Here is a 12,291-nt window from a genome sequence, read left to right as displayed (position 1 = left end):
ATGCGTGTTTTAAAATTAGAGCCAATAGATCATTCTATAGAGCGGCCCATAACCGCCCTTTGAGTGAGGCCGACCCTGTGTGAAGCAGGCCGAGCGCGGCCTCACCTGGAGTAAAGGGGCGGGGCCGGGGCCTTTAAAGAGGCCGGTGAGAGCGGCGTCTGCTCGCTTCTCTCGTCCAGGATCCTGCGCTCACCGCCTGTGGCTCACGGTAAGAGGCTCGGAGACGGGGCTTGTTCCGGGTGACAACTCCCTGAGGTGTTGTAAACATTGGTTATGGGTTTGCTATAGTAAACTGCACTATCTTCCAAAGTAATGCCAATTGTACTGCAATAGTTAAGTCGTATCTATGGCAACCAAGGCCTGGGTGCTTAAGGGTATGTGACACCTACCCACCGAAGTGTCAATTTGTCCTGAGATTCAGCCGAATCCAGGACACATATGAAACAATATAATACCCAAGCTACACCGATATCTGTATAGTCATGTGGAAGGGCGCATATGTGTCTTTACACACACAACTCTTTTTGATCACAGCACCCTATATCCACATAGTCCATAGAAAATCTCATTAACACCAGAAACAGTGTTTTCACTGACTAATCATTCAAAATGATTAGTCAGTGAAAACACTGACCGGGAACACACCATGGCCAGGGACTACTGATCTCAGCTAGTCGGGAATAATCGGGATTTATCACAATCCCATCGAAATCTTGGCCCCATTGATTAACATGGATTGGCAACTCTAATGAATTGCGTGATGTTACACAAAGACTAACTACTTTCTGAATTGGACAAACATATTAAGTGGAGCCCGATTATTCCTCATATATTCGTCAATGTACCCTCTGATATATGCGCATTGAAAGATCATACAAACCCGAGGGACATTATTATAACTAAGGAATTCTCTTCCATCCCGCTCAGCCCTTTTTTTCAAACAAGCCTTGAGAAAGCCCAGAGGGCGAAACGCGCGTCGGCTGTAACTTGGACTATACGAATTTGTGGAAATTAAAGACGTCAAGACAGAAGCTTTGATTGGACTATTTCTGGTGTTAATGAGATTTTCTATGGACTATGTGGATATAGGGTGCTGTGATCAAAAAGAGTTGTGTGTGTAAAGACATATATGCGCCCTTCCACATGACTATACAGATATCGGTGTAGCTTGGGTATTATATTGTTTCAACTCCCTGAGGTGTGTGGTCTGATCTGAGTGACACAGGCCTGATTCTCCGCGGTATGCGTGGTTTGTGGTCTGTTCTGCGGGACTACAAGGCGCTTCTCCGAGGCTCAACGAGTGTTTTAAGGATCACGTTTCAGACGGCACCCCTGATGCATTGTCATAGCCGCTTAGATGCCGAGGCCCCGGGGTGATCAGCTGCTCCGGTCCAGGCCTCGTCTCTCTGCCCTTTTTGGGGTTGTGGCCCTGGTTGTATTATGGGGTGCACACGGCTGTCGTCCTCGAGCCTGGAGTGGGAGACCCTGTCGTCAGCTGGATACCGGCAGCTTTCCTCGATAGGCCTCGAGCGCTCTCAAGATGGGCAGGTCAAAGTTTGAAGTCAAATTAAACAAGTCAATTCTATAAGTAAAGACCCGGCATTTGATTGGCTCCAGTGAGGGTGTGGCCATTCTTGGCAAGTTCCACCTTGTGTTCTGTGCATCAGCCCATTGTGGTGTTTTGAGCATTCTGGGTATTGTAGTTTTTACTTACTATACCTGAGAATAACTAATTATGGACCGAATGGAGAGCTTTTGAATTTCCCACGTCCAAGCGGTGTCGTATGCTGCCCCGTCCACATTTATTACACATTTTGATACTTTGGGGTACATATTTTATGGGGCTGTGACGCACTTAACAAGTCCCAGAATGCAAACCACCGGAGTTGGGGCAGCAGATTATACGTGCATCAGAAGCCCGGCCGCTATGAAATGACTGACGGAGTGTAGGTTACAATATAATTAAAGTTGACCTCTTGGCAGCTTTTCTCAGCACTTCTGTTAACATCTTCTACCCCCCCCCCCATAGTCCGTGCTTATTTACGAGGTGTTCGCCTCTCATTGGTTATCGTATCCTGTCTTCTCTACGTTGGCTTCCCATCAAGGCAAGTTCTATTTACGAAACTGCTTGCATCACCCACAGAGCCTTGCACACTTCCTCCCCTCATTACCTGGCGAATAAATTGAATGTCTGGAGGCTCGAGACCTTCTCAGAATGCAGAAAAGTTTCTGCTTGAGCCCACCCCTCCTTCAAAAAGCAAAGATCGATGGCTCAATCGTTCTCAGGTAATGCAGTGAGAATCTGGAACTCGCTTCCTCCATTGCTCCGTGCCACCACCTTTGTCCGGACCTTCAAAGCTGACCTCAAATCTCTTCTCCTTCAAAGACACTTTCAGAGCTAATACCTTCATTCTCAGACCCCTCTAGGAAGTTTGTTCATCATTATAAATTTGTAATATTTCCTTGTACATTCCTCACCCTTGCTTGATGTGTTCTTGCCTTCTATGGTTTTACCCTACCTCCTCTAGTCTCACGTTTATTTTTGTAGCGTTCTAGTTTGTAACGTAACTGGATCTATTGTACAGTGCTCCGACACCTTCGGGTAAAGTCTGCACTATATAAAACTGCATTAAAGAAACAAAAATCGTTTCAGAGTTCCCAATCTCCATCTCTGTGGCAGGGAGACAAATGCAAGTACCTTCTCTTAGCACTTTTGTGCACCTTTCTCAAATATGCTTTTCCTCCGTTGTGGCACTTTTTTTTTCACCCTCGACTCTTCATGATCTGTTGGAATCTACTGTTATTTCTGATCACGCTCCAGGCTGATGTCTGCTCCCATCTGAAGTTGAACAATCTGTCCTGTGTAGAAGTGACCGCTCTTTTCTGTCACAAAGCACGAGCTCTGCTGTTGTATAAATGAGATTTTAGTCATCTGTTTGTGTGTTTAATGATCCTGCAAATCTCTGGTCTTCTCAAAATGTGGCTTGTGAGTAGACTCAGATTTACACCTTTCTTCAGATCTGTAGCGTACTTAAAACCATTGGCAAAGCTCACGGGTACCAGAGGCGAGACCCATTTGCTTTGCCAATGCTTTTTTGTCTCTTGCTCTGGGTCATAGTCGGATAAGAAACATAAGTCCTAGCCCCCCACCCCCCAACGTGCTGGTGGGTAGGGTCGGACTGTAAACCTAAAGCAAACCTGGCCCGTTTTGTCAGACCAGTCCAAATCCGTGGCGTAACTTAAGCCCTCATGGTGGGGGGCAAACTTCATGGGGTCCCCTCAGCAAAAGAGGGGCAGGTGGGAGGGGCCCATCTGTGCTCTTTGCAGGGGGCCCCCCTTAAGTTTCGTTACACACTGGCCCAAACAATGCATAGCAAGTAATCCTGACCCCTACCAGGTGACAATGGGGGGTGGGGGTCCCCCAAGAAAATGTGTGGTAACATGGTGCATTTACAACACTTTTCATAATATATTCTCTTGCATTGGCTTTTAAAGCACAATAAATGATGACCTTGCAGTGCACCAGGATACCCAGTCGTATCCACAGACATTCTGATGGTGAACACACCAAATACAATGTCTTCCATGAAACATGAATTTAAATGCAACATAAGTGCACACACAGACTGTTAGGCACAGCCAAGAAGCTAGAGTGAGCGGCTCTTGTCATTTTGAAGCTGGTAATGTTTTGGAACCCGACTGAGGGTTTGTGTACTTGGTTTACAGATTGAAACAGTCAAGATGCATCTGGAAGAGCTCTGTGGGACTATGATCCAGACATTCAAGAAATACTCTGGAGCTGATGGTAAGGACGGAGAGCTGAACCAGGAGGAGCTGTCCAAGCTTCTGAAGGAAGAGTTCCCAAGTCTATCTGTGAGTACAACCTAAAACCTATATCAATCTTTGAATATACACCTATTGAATGTTTGCCAGTGGTTTCAAAGAGTGTCATTTACAGATAATGTCTTGCTGAGAATTACTTACCATAATTCAGTGCTGAGTTCATTAGCAGAATATTTCACTTCACAAAACATATGTTAATTGCAGGTATTGTCATGCTTTCACAATCTTAGTGCTGTGTTTAGAACATTTATTACCATACCGGACAAGCCTCCCCATGCAGCCCATCCCCAATGCAAACAATGAATCCTCCCTTGTGTGTGAGAAACTGTTAACCAAAAAGGTCCCTGTGGGCAAAAATGGGCTGTCCCACATTGCACTTCATTTTCTTTTTTTCATGTCTTGTTAAACTTATGTGACTGTACTAGAAGACATTTAATTGCTTGTTGAAATCTGATTTATAATAATTTGTTGGAAATATTTATAATATCAACAAACCCACATGCCCAAAACATTGACTTGCCCGCAGTGTCGGTCAAAAATGAATTAAAGAAAACACTGAGGCTTTAAATGTTTGTTAGAGATGGGTCTTTAGTTGGCAGATGTAGGTACCTTTGTCCAAATAGGGGCCCTTCGTCCTAGTCCGACTAAGGGGGTTGCACTCCTAAAATAACCCCTACTCACCCCCTTGGTAGCTTGGCACGAGTAGTCAGGCTTATCTTGGAGGCAGTGTGGAAAGCATTTGCACATAGCCAACAGTAATAGTGTAAGCACTACAAAAGGACCCCACACCAGTTTAGAAAAATATCCAATATTTTTATATACTTAAGACAAGACTAAAAACAATAGAAATCCACAATACAGTACTTGGAAATCTTCAGTTACCAAAATAACCTTGAAATACAGTACCTTGAAGTTGATGGCTACCGTCCTGGGCAATCACAGCATCATGAACAAACCAACCCTAATGGTTCTGGCTGATCGCAGGCCAACTACGGTGTTGGAAAACCCGCAAAACAGTACCTTCAGAAATGCAGTGCGTCGGCGACCTCTCGTTGAGCTCCAAAAGCACAGCGTCTGTTCCGGAGTCGTCTGGCCCTTGAAGTCACACGCATTGCATATCGAACTCCTCATAGTTGAAGTCAGGAGAGCTGGGGTTGGCAGGCGTCGGGTGCTGCAGTGCAAAGTGCAGCGGTGTGGCGTGCAATGCTCTCAGATCACGGTGCGAGCAACAGCTTGGTGGCGGCATCAGATGGTGTCGTTGGTGCGAAGTGAAACAGTGCTATTCACAGTGCTGGCAGGTCACGGTGCAGGCGTCGTCACTGCTGAAGTGCTGTCATCGGCTGACTAACTGGAGTCGATGGTACCAGTAGGTAAAGGCTGCGGTGCCAGTTGAGGATGGTGTCCTGTAACTTACAAGCGGTGCCCTCTAACCACAGTGCAAGCAGTGGCATTTAATTTTTTGTGGAGCTGCTTCGGTGATACGAAGGCAGCGGTGTGAAGCGAGGTGGTGCCAAGTGCAGTGCCCACAGGTCACAGTGAGAGTAGCAGCTCGGTGGTGGCGTAAGATGGCTTTGTCAGTGAGACCAGGGTCGCAGTGCCGTTAGGACATGGAGTTGGCAGCAGTGTTGCGTTCCTTTTTCTTCTGTTGCAGCACAAAACACACAGTCCCTAGTGCTGATGGCGGATGAACTGAAGTCTTTGCTGTTCTTGAGACTTCTTGAACAGGGGGCATGCTCTACCTCAGGCCCTTGGAGATACTTCAACAAAGAAGTTGCAGAAAATTCAGTCTGGTCATTTAACTGCCCAAGATAGAAGCAGCCACTGCAGGCCAACACAGCAAAGCGCTCAGAAAATTGGCAGATACTCCTCACAGCTTCTCTAGCTCTTCTTTGCTGTCTTATTGGTCCAAAAGAGTTCTCTAATTTAGGGGTTTGGGACCCACTTTTTATACCCCAAAATCCTTTGTCTTCTCAGCAGAGAGTGTCTGTGCCCAGCCAGAACCGGTGGTGCACATTCCTGGCAGGAGTTAGAGACCACGTTGTCAGAGGCAGTCTGGGCCTATTCAGGTGCAAGGGAAATCTCCTCTCTCCACTCACTACTCCTACTACTCTGAAAGCAGCCCGGGTCTAATCAGCCCATCCCTGACTGATTCAGGAAAGGCAGGACACATGAACCCATGGTGGCCATTTGAGAGAAAGCACCTCCCCAACCCCTGTTACTCCAAAGCCAGACAGTCCATATACATCCTAGCACGGGCACACAGGATGGCTAAGCAAGAAAATAGCTACTTTCTAAAAGCAGTATTTTAAAACCCAGAATGTCAATCACCTTTACTAAAAGATGCATCTTTAGATTCCGAGTTCAGGCATACTAAATTGTATTTTTCAATCTGGTCCCAATGGGAAGTTATATTTATTAGATGTTCTAAATTAACTCCCATGCTTTCCTGGTGGGCAAAAGAATACCCAGGCTCCTATTTGCAGATGACACCCTGCTGATTTCGAAGACCCCGGTCGGCCTGCAGAGCCTCCTTGATAGGTTCCAATCTTTTTGTGACATGAGGGGGTTAGAAATCCATACGGGGAAGACCAAATACTTGATCCTGAATCCCCCAAAGAAGATAGGCAGGCCTCCTGTGTTGAACTCAGTATGCCTCGAAAGGGTCAAGGAGTTTGACTACTTAGGAATCCGCCTCACCGATACCATGAGGTGGAACTGTCCTCTTCAAAACTTGATAAATCACAAAAGGGTGGTGGGGGCCCTGCTCAAAGAACAGCATTCCTCCACCTTTAAACCAATTGCCCCGGTACTGGATATTTATAAGGCAAGAGGTGTGAGTGCGGTGTTGTACGGGGCGGAGCTCTGGGGGGGCGCAGAATGTGGATGAGTTAACCTGTTCAGAACAAATTCTTGAAGGGCTTGTTGGGTCTCCCTTATAGTACCCTCTCTGTTCCCTTACTCCTTCATATGGGCTGTCGCCCCATCAAGGAACAGGCAAGGCTACGCCCTCTTCTCCTTTGGGCGCGCCTATGGAGAGTCCCGGAACTTGCGAGTTATGCGGAGGGGCTAAAAGGGGTTTTATCATTGTCTGGCTGGCACAGAATAAGATGGTTAAGGGATGTGAATTGGTTACTTGAGGAAGTGGGTCTTGGAAATATTTGGCAGTCCAGGACCGCACTCCCCAAGTCTGTCCTGAAACTCTTATTGGAAATGGGTAATTCGAGAAACTCAAATCCTAATGTAGGTAGTTCTACTGTCTAATTCCTACTGCATAAGGAGGTGGCATTCCGAGAACCCTATCTCGATATCATTATTAAACCTAGAGATAGGGTTCTATATTTTAAATTTAGAGTCGGAGTGCTGCCTGTCCATGAATTGACTGCCAGATGGAAGCCCCAGCACAGACCATTCCATTCTGTGAGACCATGATCAAGACAGTACCGCATCTTCTCTTTGTATGCCCCGCATACAATGCCCCTCGTATTAGGTGGTTGAAACCCCTCTGTAAAGAATTGGGTACAAGACATTGTGGTGAGGCCCTACGCATTCTGAAATCGGATACACGGCCCCTGTGGCTTAGCGAAGTTTTTAAATTGGGCTTGGTTGATCAGGTCCAAAACGCTTTCATACATTGTTTAATTGAGATTTTATGGTTATTTTATCTAATTTATTGCCTTCATTTGTACAACTGTTATTCTTATGAATTAATGTTTCATATGTATTTCAAATATGGCTTTTTATGTATTTTAAACTGTATTGTGATGCTTTTAAAGATATATTTATATCGAAATAAAGCCGACTTTGGCTTTCCTATGGGCCAGATAGCCTTTCAATAGTGAAAAACGAAATTGACAGTATTTAATGATCGGGATATGCCACACACCAGTCCTAACTTCCACATACACTTCACCCTGCCCACAGGGGTACCTTGGACCTACCTTAGGGGTGACTTGCATGTAAGGGTAGGGCCTGGCAAATGGGTGCACTTGCCAAGTAGACATGACAGTTATAAACTGCGCACAGACTATGCAGTGGCAGGTCGGAGTTACCTTTTCAGTGCTTCTCATGTGGGTGGCACAATCTGTGCTGCAGCCCACTAGTAGCATTTGGTTTACAGGACCTGGCACACTCAGTGCACTTTACTAGGTACTGAAAAGTAAATCAAATATGCCAATCATGGAAACCCCAATCCATAATACAATTTGCAACAGTAGCACTTTAACACTGATCCGTAGTAAGAGTGCGCAGAGACACTAAGCCAGCAAAAACAGAGTCTAAATTGGTAGGTCAGAAAGCAAAAACTCAGGGGAATCGGGCCAAATGATGCCAAGTCTCAGACTTTCTAAAGCGACACTCCGTCAATTCCAATTTAAAAAAATGTATACAGAGTAACAAGTAATATGTCCCAATATGCAAAATGGAACCCATAGGCCTGCCATTGCAGCCTATGTACGTTGGTGCATGTCTCACTTCAGATTTAGGTTTACTATATCTAAGGGCCACTGCACTAACCTAGAAGTCACCCCTATAGCTACCCTTTAACAATCCTGAAGGCAGGGTGCTTGGTTCAGAGTGAGGGTGCCACTGCATGAGCAGGACACCCCTGCTGCATGTATTCTCCCCAGTTGTCAGTGCCTCAGCCATTACAGCATTATGCAACCATGTGGAACTCTGAAACGGCTGCATGTAACCGTATTGTGTTTGGTGTAAAAAATTGTGGAATCATATGCCCACAATGGTAATCTGTGTAGGAGGTATGATTCCACCCCACAAAGAGCTTTGTGAGGTCCCGGGCAGCCCAAAATGGTTGCTGCCGACCAGAGGCACATTTCTCCAGCAGCAGCCCTCCTTCGAAGTCCTCCATTTGGATTTGACAGCCGTTTCCGACGCCACTGCAGACCTATGCACCTGGCTTCCCTGGGACAGGCAACTTGGGTACCTCTATCTACGGGTGGGGTGGCTTTCCAACATCCTAACTTCCCTTGGTTTCTTCGAAGTCCACTGGGATGGGTCCTTAAACTCTAAAACTCCAACCATGACTCTCCCATAGAATTGTACGAACCACGCAGTCGTGTTCCCACACTGCACCCTGTCCTCAGTCGGGTCCCTACTTGCTCACCTTGGGTGTTTTTTTTGGGGTCCCAGCGATTCTACATCCTCCTGACACTGTCTTGACTTGAGTCGTGGTTCTTATACTACCTATTTTAGTATGTGGTTTTGTCTCCCCTTGGAGCCCCCTGTGTATTAGTGCTATTTACTATTGGTTCTGTGCTACAGTATTGTGTGATTATCTTCATGTAGAAGATACTTTATCGTACTAGTGTTATATTAATATTTACCTACTTTTATAACAACTGTGTGGTTTTCCTTTCATTTAACCAATACTATAAGGTTTGCATTCTAGTAAAAAAGATGCTTAACATTCCTTCAAGATTAAGCCAAAAGGCTGCTCTCCACAGCTACCACTTGAATCGCTTTCTAATGTTCTCTTTTGACCTCTTAAATCACCGTAAGGGTTGTTTGGACTGGTACAGGTTGCCCACTTAGTTGGCAGCATATACCAGGTTTCTTCTCACAACAGCCATTGGGGAAAGTGGGGCTGGGGAGGAGGGTTCAGGTTACGTTGATAAAACTCTACCTTCAGCCTTGTGTTTTGTAAATGTCACCAGAACTGCTTGATGTGCAATATGGGCCTATATTGCCAGTTAGTCAATGTGTATTCTCTCATATTGTAGGGCCTATTAGCCCAATGTATACCTGGACCTTCCCACTGCTGCTTGCAATTTGCAGCTTAGCAGGTGCTTTCTGAGTGCCTATTCATGTCTCTGGTTGGGTGCTGGCTTGACAATGTCATGCCTGTTTGGTTATCTTTTTAATTGGTACTTTCCACTTTATCGAGATGGATTGTCTATGTAAACTTAAAGCTTTAAGGGCTGATGGATTTAGAACCAAGTACAGGATAATCATAGAGGCACTAACACTGAAGTCCTCTCTTCCACCACTAACTTCCAACATTTGGCAATATTGGTTATATATTTTTTTTTACTGAATATTGTCTCTTGTTGCTTCACTACAGTAAATGTTTGCATCCTAGCTGTGCAGAATGAGTGTTGTCTCCTCTAGATGTGATATTTATTGTTTAGCTCTTACAGAAGGGATGCACAGCTGCTTAAATGGTGATCTCCAAGATGCCCTCAGTAGGAGTGTTTGGAAAGCACCTGTGCTCTTCCCTTAATAGAAAGCCTGAAGCTTGGGGTGAGAAGATGCTTAGAATATAATTCCAGAATGCTAGCACTTGACGCCATCCAGTCTACAATACTTGTTTCAGACAAGCAACCCTTTGGTATAGTTTGAATGTTTGTCTAGGGGTGTGTGTACTTTAACCACGTTTTAGGATTAACAATGTATTTGCCAAGGGGAGCTTGTGAGCACGAAAATACTTTCTTCTGGGAGAAAGTCGGGAAGGGTCTTGCTTACGTTGATTACATTTAAAATTCTACAGATACTGGAAGCTGTCACCCCAATGACACCGTTCCAGTAGCCTTGCTGGAAACAATGGGCAGGATTGGGCCTTCAGCCCGCATGGATGAAAGCACTTTTGTATCCCAAATTAAGGGGAAAATATGGGTTAATTTGAGCTATTTGCAAGAACCCACCTTTTATGACTGCTGATGGGCAAAGTTGGCCAACGCACAAACTACCATGACTGAGGTATAGGAACTTGTCTAGTAGTTGACCAACTTTCCTCTAAACTCGTCAAATGACTGATGGCTGAGCCTATGTTTAGCCCTTTGTAGTGGCTGCTAGTAGACTGTTCTATCTGAAGTACCTAAAATAGAGCAGTCTCCTTTTATTACCCTGCCCTATAAACCGCTGCATTTGGTTTTTCTTCTCCTAGTTCATGTCTGGAGGAGGGCAGTGGTTGACTGGTTGTCCTGATGAAATATTAGAAGGCTGGATGAGCATGAAGACATTTCCCTAAGGTTGTTTCAAAGTCTGAAATTCAACACCCCCCCCCCTCCCGGTTCTTTTTAGCTCTTGGATTACGTGTAACATCCAGAACACCACATTTCCCTAGGTCCATATTTAGTCTCCCTCTATAAAGGGAGGAATGACATTCTAACCCGAATTTAACTTTTGGTTCAAAGCTCATGTTAACAAATTGAGGGCAGAAGGACTGACTGTTGGCTCTGGCAGTTCAAGGTGGGTGTAGTTGCATGGAATGCAACACTCATCCCGTGCTTGAGGCTGAGGCCCTTGCTGGATGAAGGCCATTGGACACATGGATGCTGTATGAGGTGTTGCAGAACAAGCAAACACACTAGACCATTGCTGTACTCCAGAATTTTCTGACCTGCATGTTAATTCTGCGTCTCTTTCTCTCTAGAGAGTGACCCTGTCAATCCAGCCCCTCTCTGCCCCGCTCTTTCATCTGAGACTGTTCTTCCTTAAGGCAGCAGGTGACCTATTCAGCAACCCCAAAGGTGGAGCTTTAGGCTTCACTGCATTGTAGGAAACCAGAAACTGGACTCCCCTGGGAAGGGATTTGTTAAAATCCATAGAACTTCCACTCGAAGGCTGTGTGCCTCACTTACCACAGTCTGCCATGGTGTAGGGTTTGAGCAACCAGTACCACTGGATGTCTCTTGTTGGCTAGCCCATCTGGTCAAAATAATTGTCAAGGAAACACTGGTTTTCTGGAGAATGGTCTTATGAACAGTTTAACTATTGTATTGAGTGACTCATCTATGTATAGAATAATGCAAATATTAAGGGTTGGGGGGGGGGGGGTTTGGAAGGAAGCTTCTCCAAATTTCCTTTCCAACGAGAAAGTAGAATGTTCTGAACATAATTTACTTCATTTTATAAAACCTTCTCTTGTTTGTTTCCTCTTCTTTCTACAGGCCTCTGGGAAAGACGAGGAAATGGCAAAAGAGGCGATGAAGACGATGGACTTGGATGGCGACCAGAAGGTTTCCTTCAGAGAGTTTGCCGTATTTTTAGCAACTCTGAGTATGCTAATGGAGGAATGTGAATCCTGATCTAAACTCATTTTTCTCAGTTTAATAAAAAAAGAAGTATGGCATTTTATTAGTTTATTCCTCCTTTTCAGTAAGATGTCAGTCTTGGCAAGTGAGTGTCACATGATTGATCGTTGAGGGGCGATATCCAGAAGAGTTTCCTGCTTTCCTAGTCTGCATGAGTGTGGGAAATGGAGCAATACAAGGCTACATATTTGGGGTCCTTGAATGTACTATGTACTCTCCTTTTTTCTAATTAATGTTTGCAAAGGACTGCCAAGTGACAACTACATACATTTTGACTTGGAAATAAAGTGTTCCCTTAAATATCCATGTGTGAAGCACTCTACCTGGTCCATTTCTCTTCTCTCCTCCCCCCCCCCCCCCGCACACACACATTCCAGACTGCTGTGGGGTAAACTAGGAA

The 12,291-nt window shown here is 45.2% G+C and overlaps 1 protein-coding gene across 1 annotated transcript; it reads left to right on the top strand.

Annotated features, from left to right (window-relative positions):
- Nucleotides 1-3,731: 3,731 nt before the first annotated feature.
- LOC147673661 (protein S100-A2-like) lies at nt 3,732-11,929 on the top strand. The gene is made up of 2 exons (XM_086946398.1): nt 3,732-3,873; nt 11,748-11,929. Exons 1-2 carry the CDS (start codon nt 3,742-3,744, stop codon nt 11,883-11,885), a joined length of 270 nt encoding a protein of 89 aa, XP_086802524.1. The 5' UTR covers nt 3,732-3,741; the 3' UTR covers nt 11,886-11,929.
- The last annotated feature ends 362 nt before the right edge of the window (nt 11,930-12,291 follow it).

This window comes from Lissotriton vulgaris, chromosome 12 (genome assembly GCF_964263255.1).
Source record: "Lissotriton vulgaris chromosome 12, aLisVul1.2, whole genome shotgun sequence".
Taxonomy (NCBI): Eukaryota; Metazoa; Chordata; class Amphibia; order Caudata; family Salamandridae; genus Lissotriton; species Lissotriton vulgaris.
The sequence above is the reverse complement of the archived record's forward strand: the minus strand, read 5'-3'. Positions and strand labels throughout refer to the sequence as shown.

Bases quoted from the DNA above. Each gene is read 5' to 3' on its own strand.
- LOC147673661 (XM_086946398.1), top strand. From the start codon at position 3,742: ATGCATCTGGAAGAGCTCTGTGGGACTATGATCCAGACATTCAAGAAA. The intron at 3,874-11,747 runs GTGAGTACAACC...TTCTTTCTACAG, and splicing joins AAGAGTTCCCAAGTCTATCT to GCCTCTGGGAAAGACGAGGA.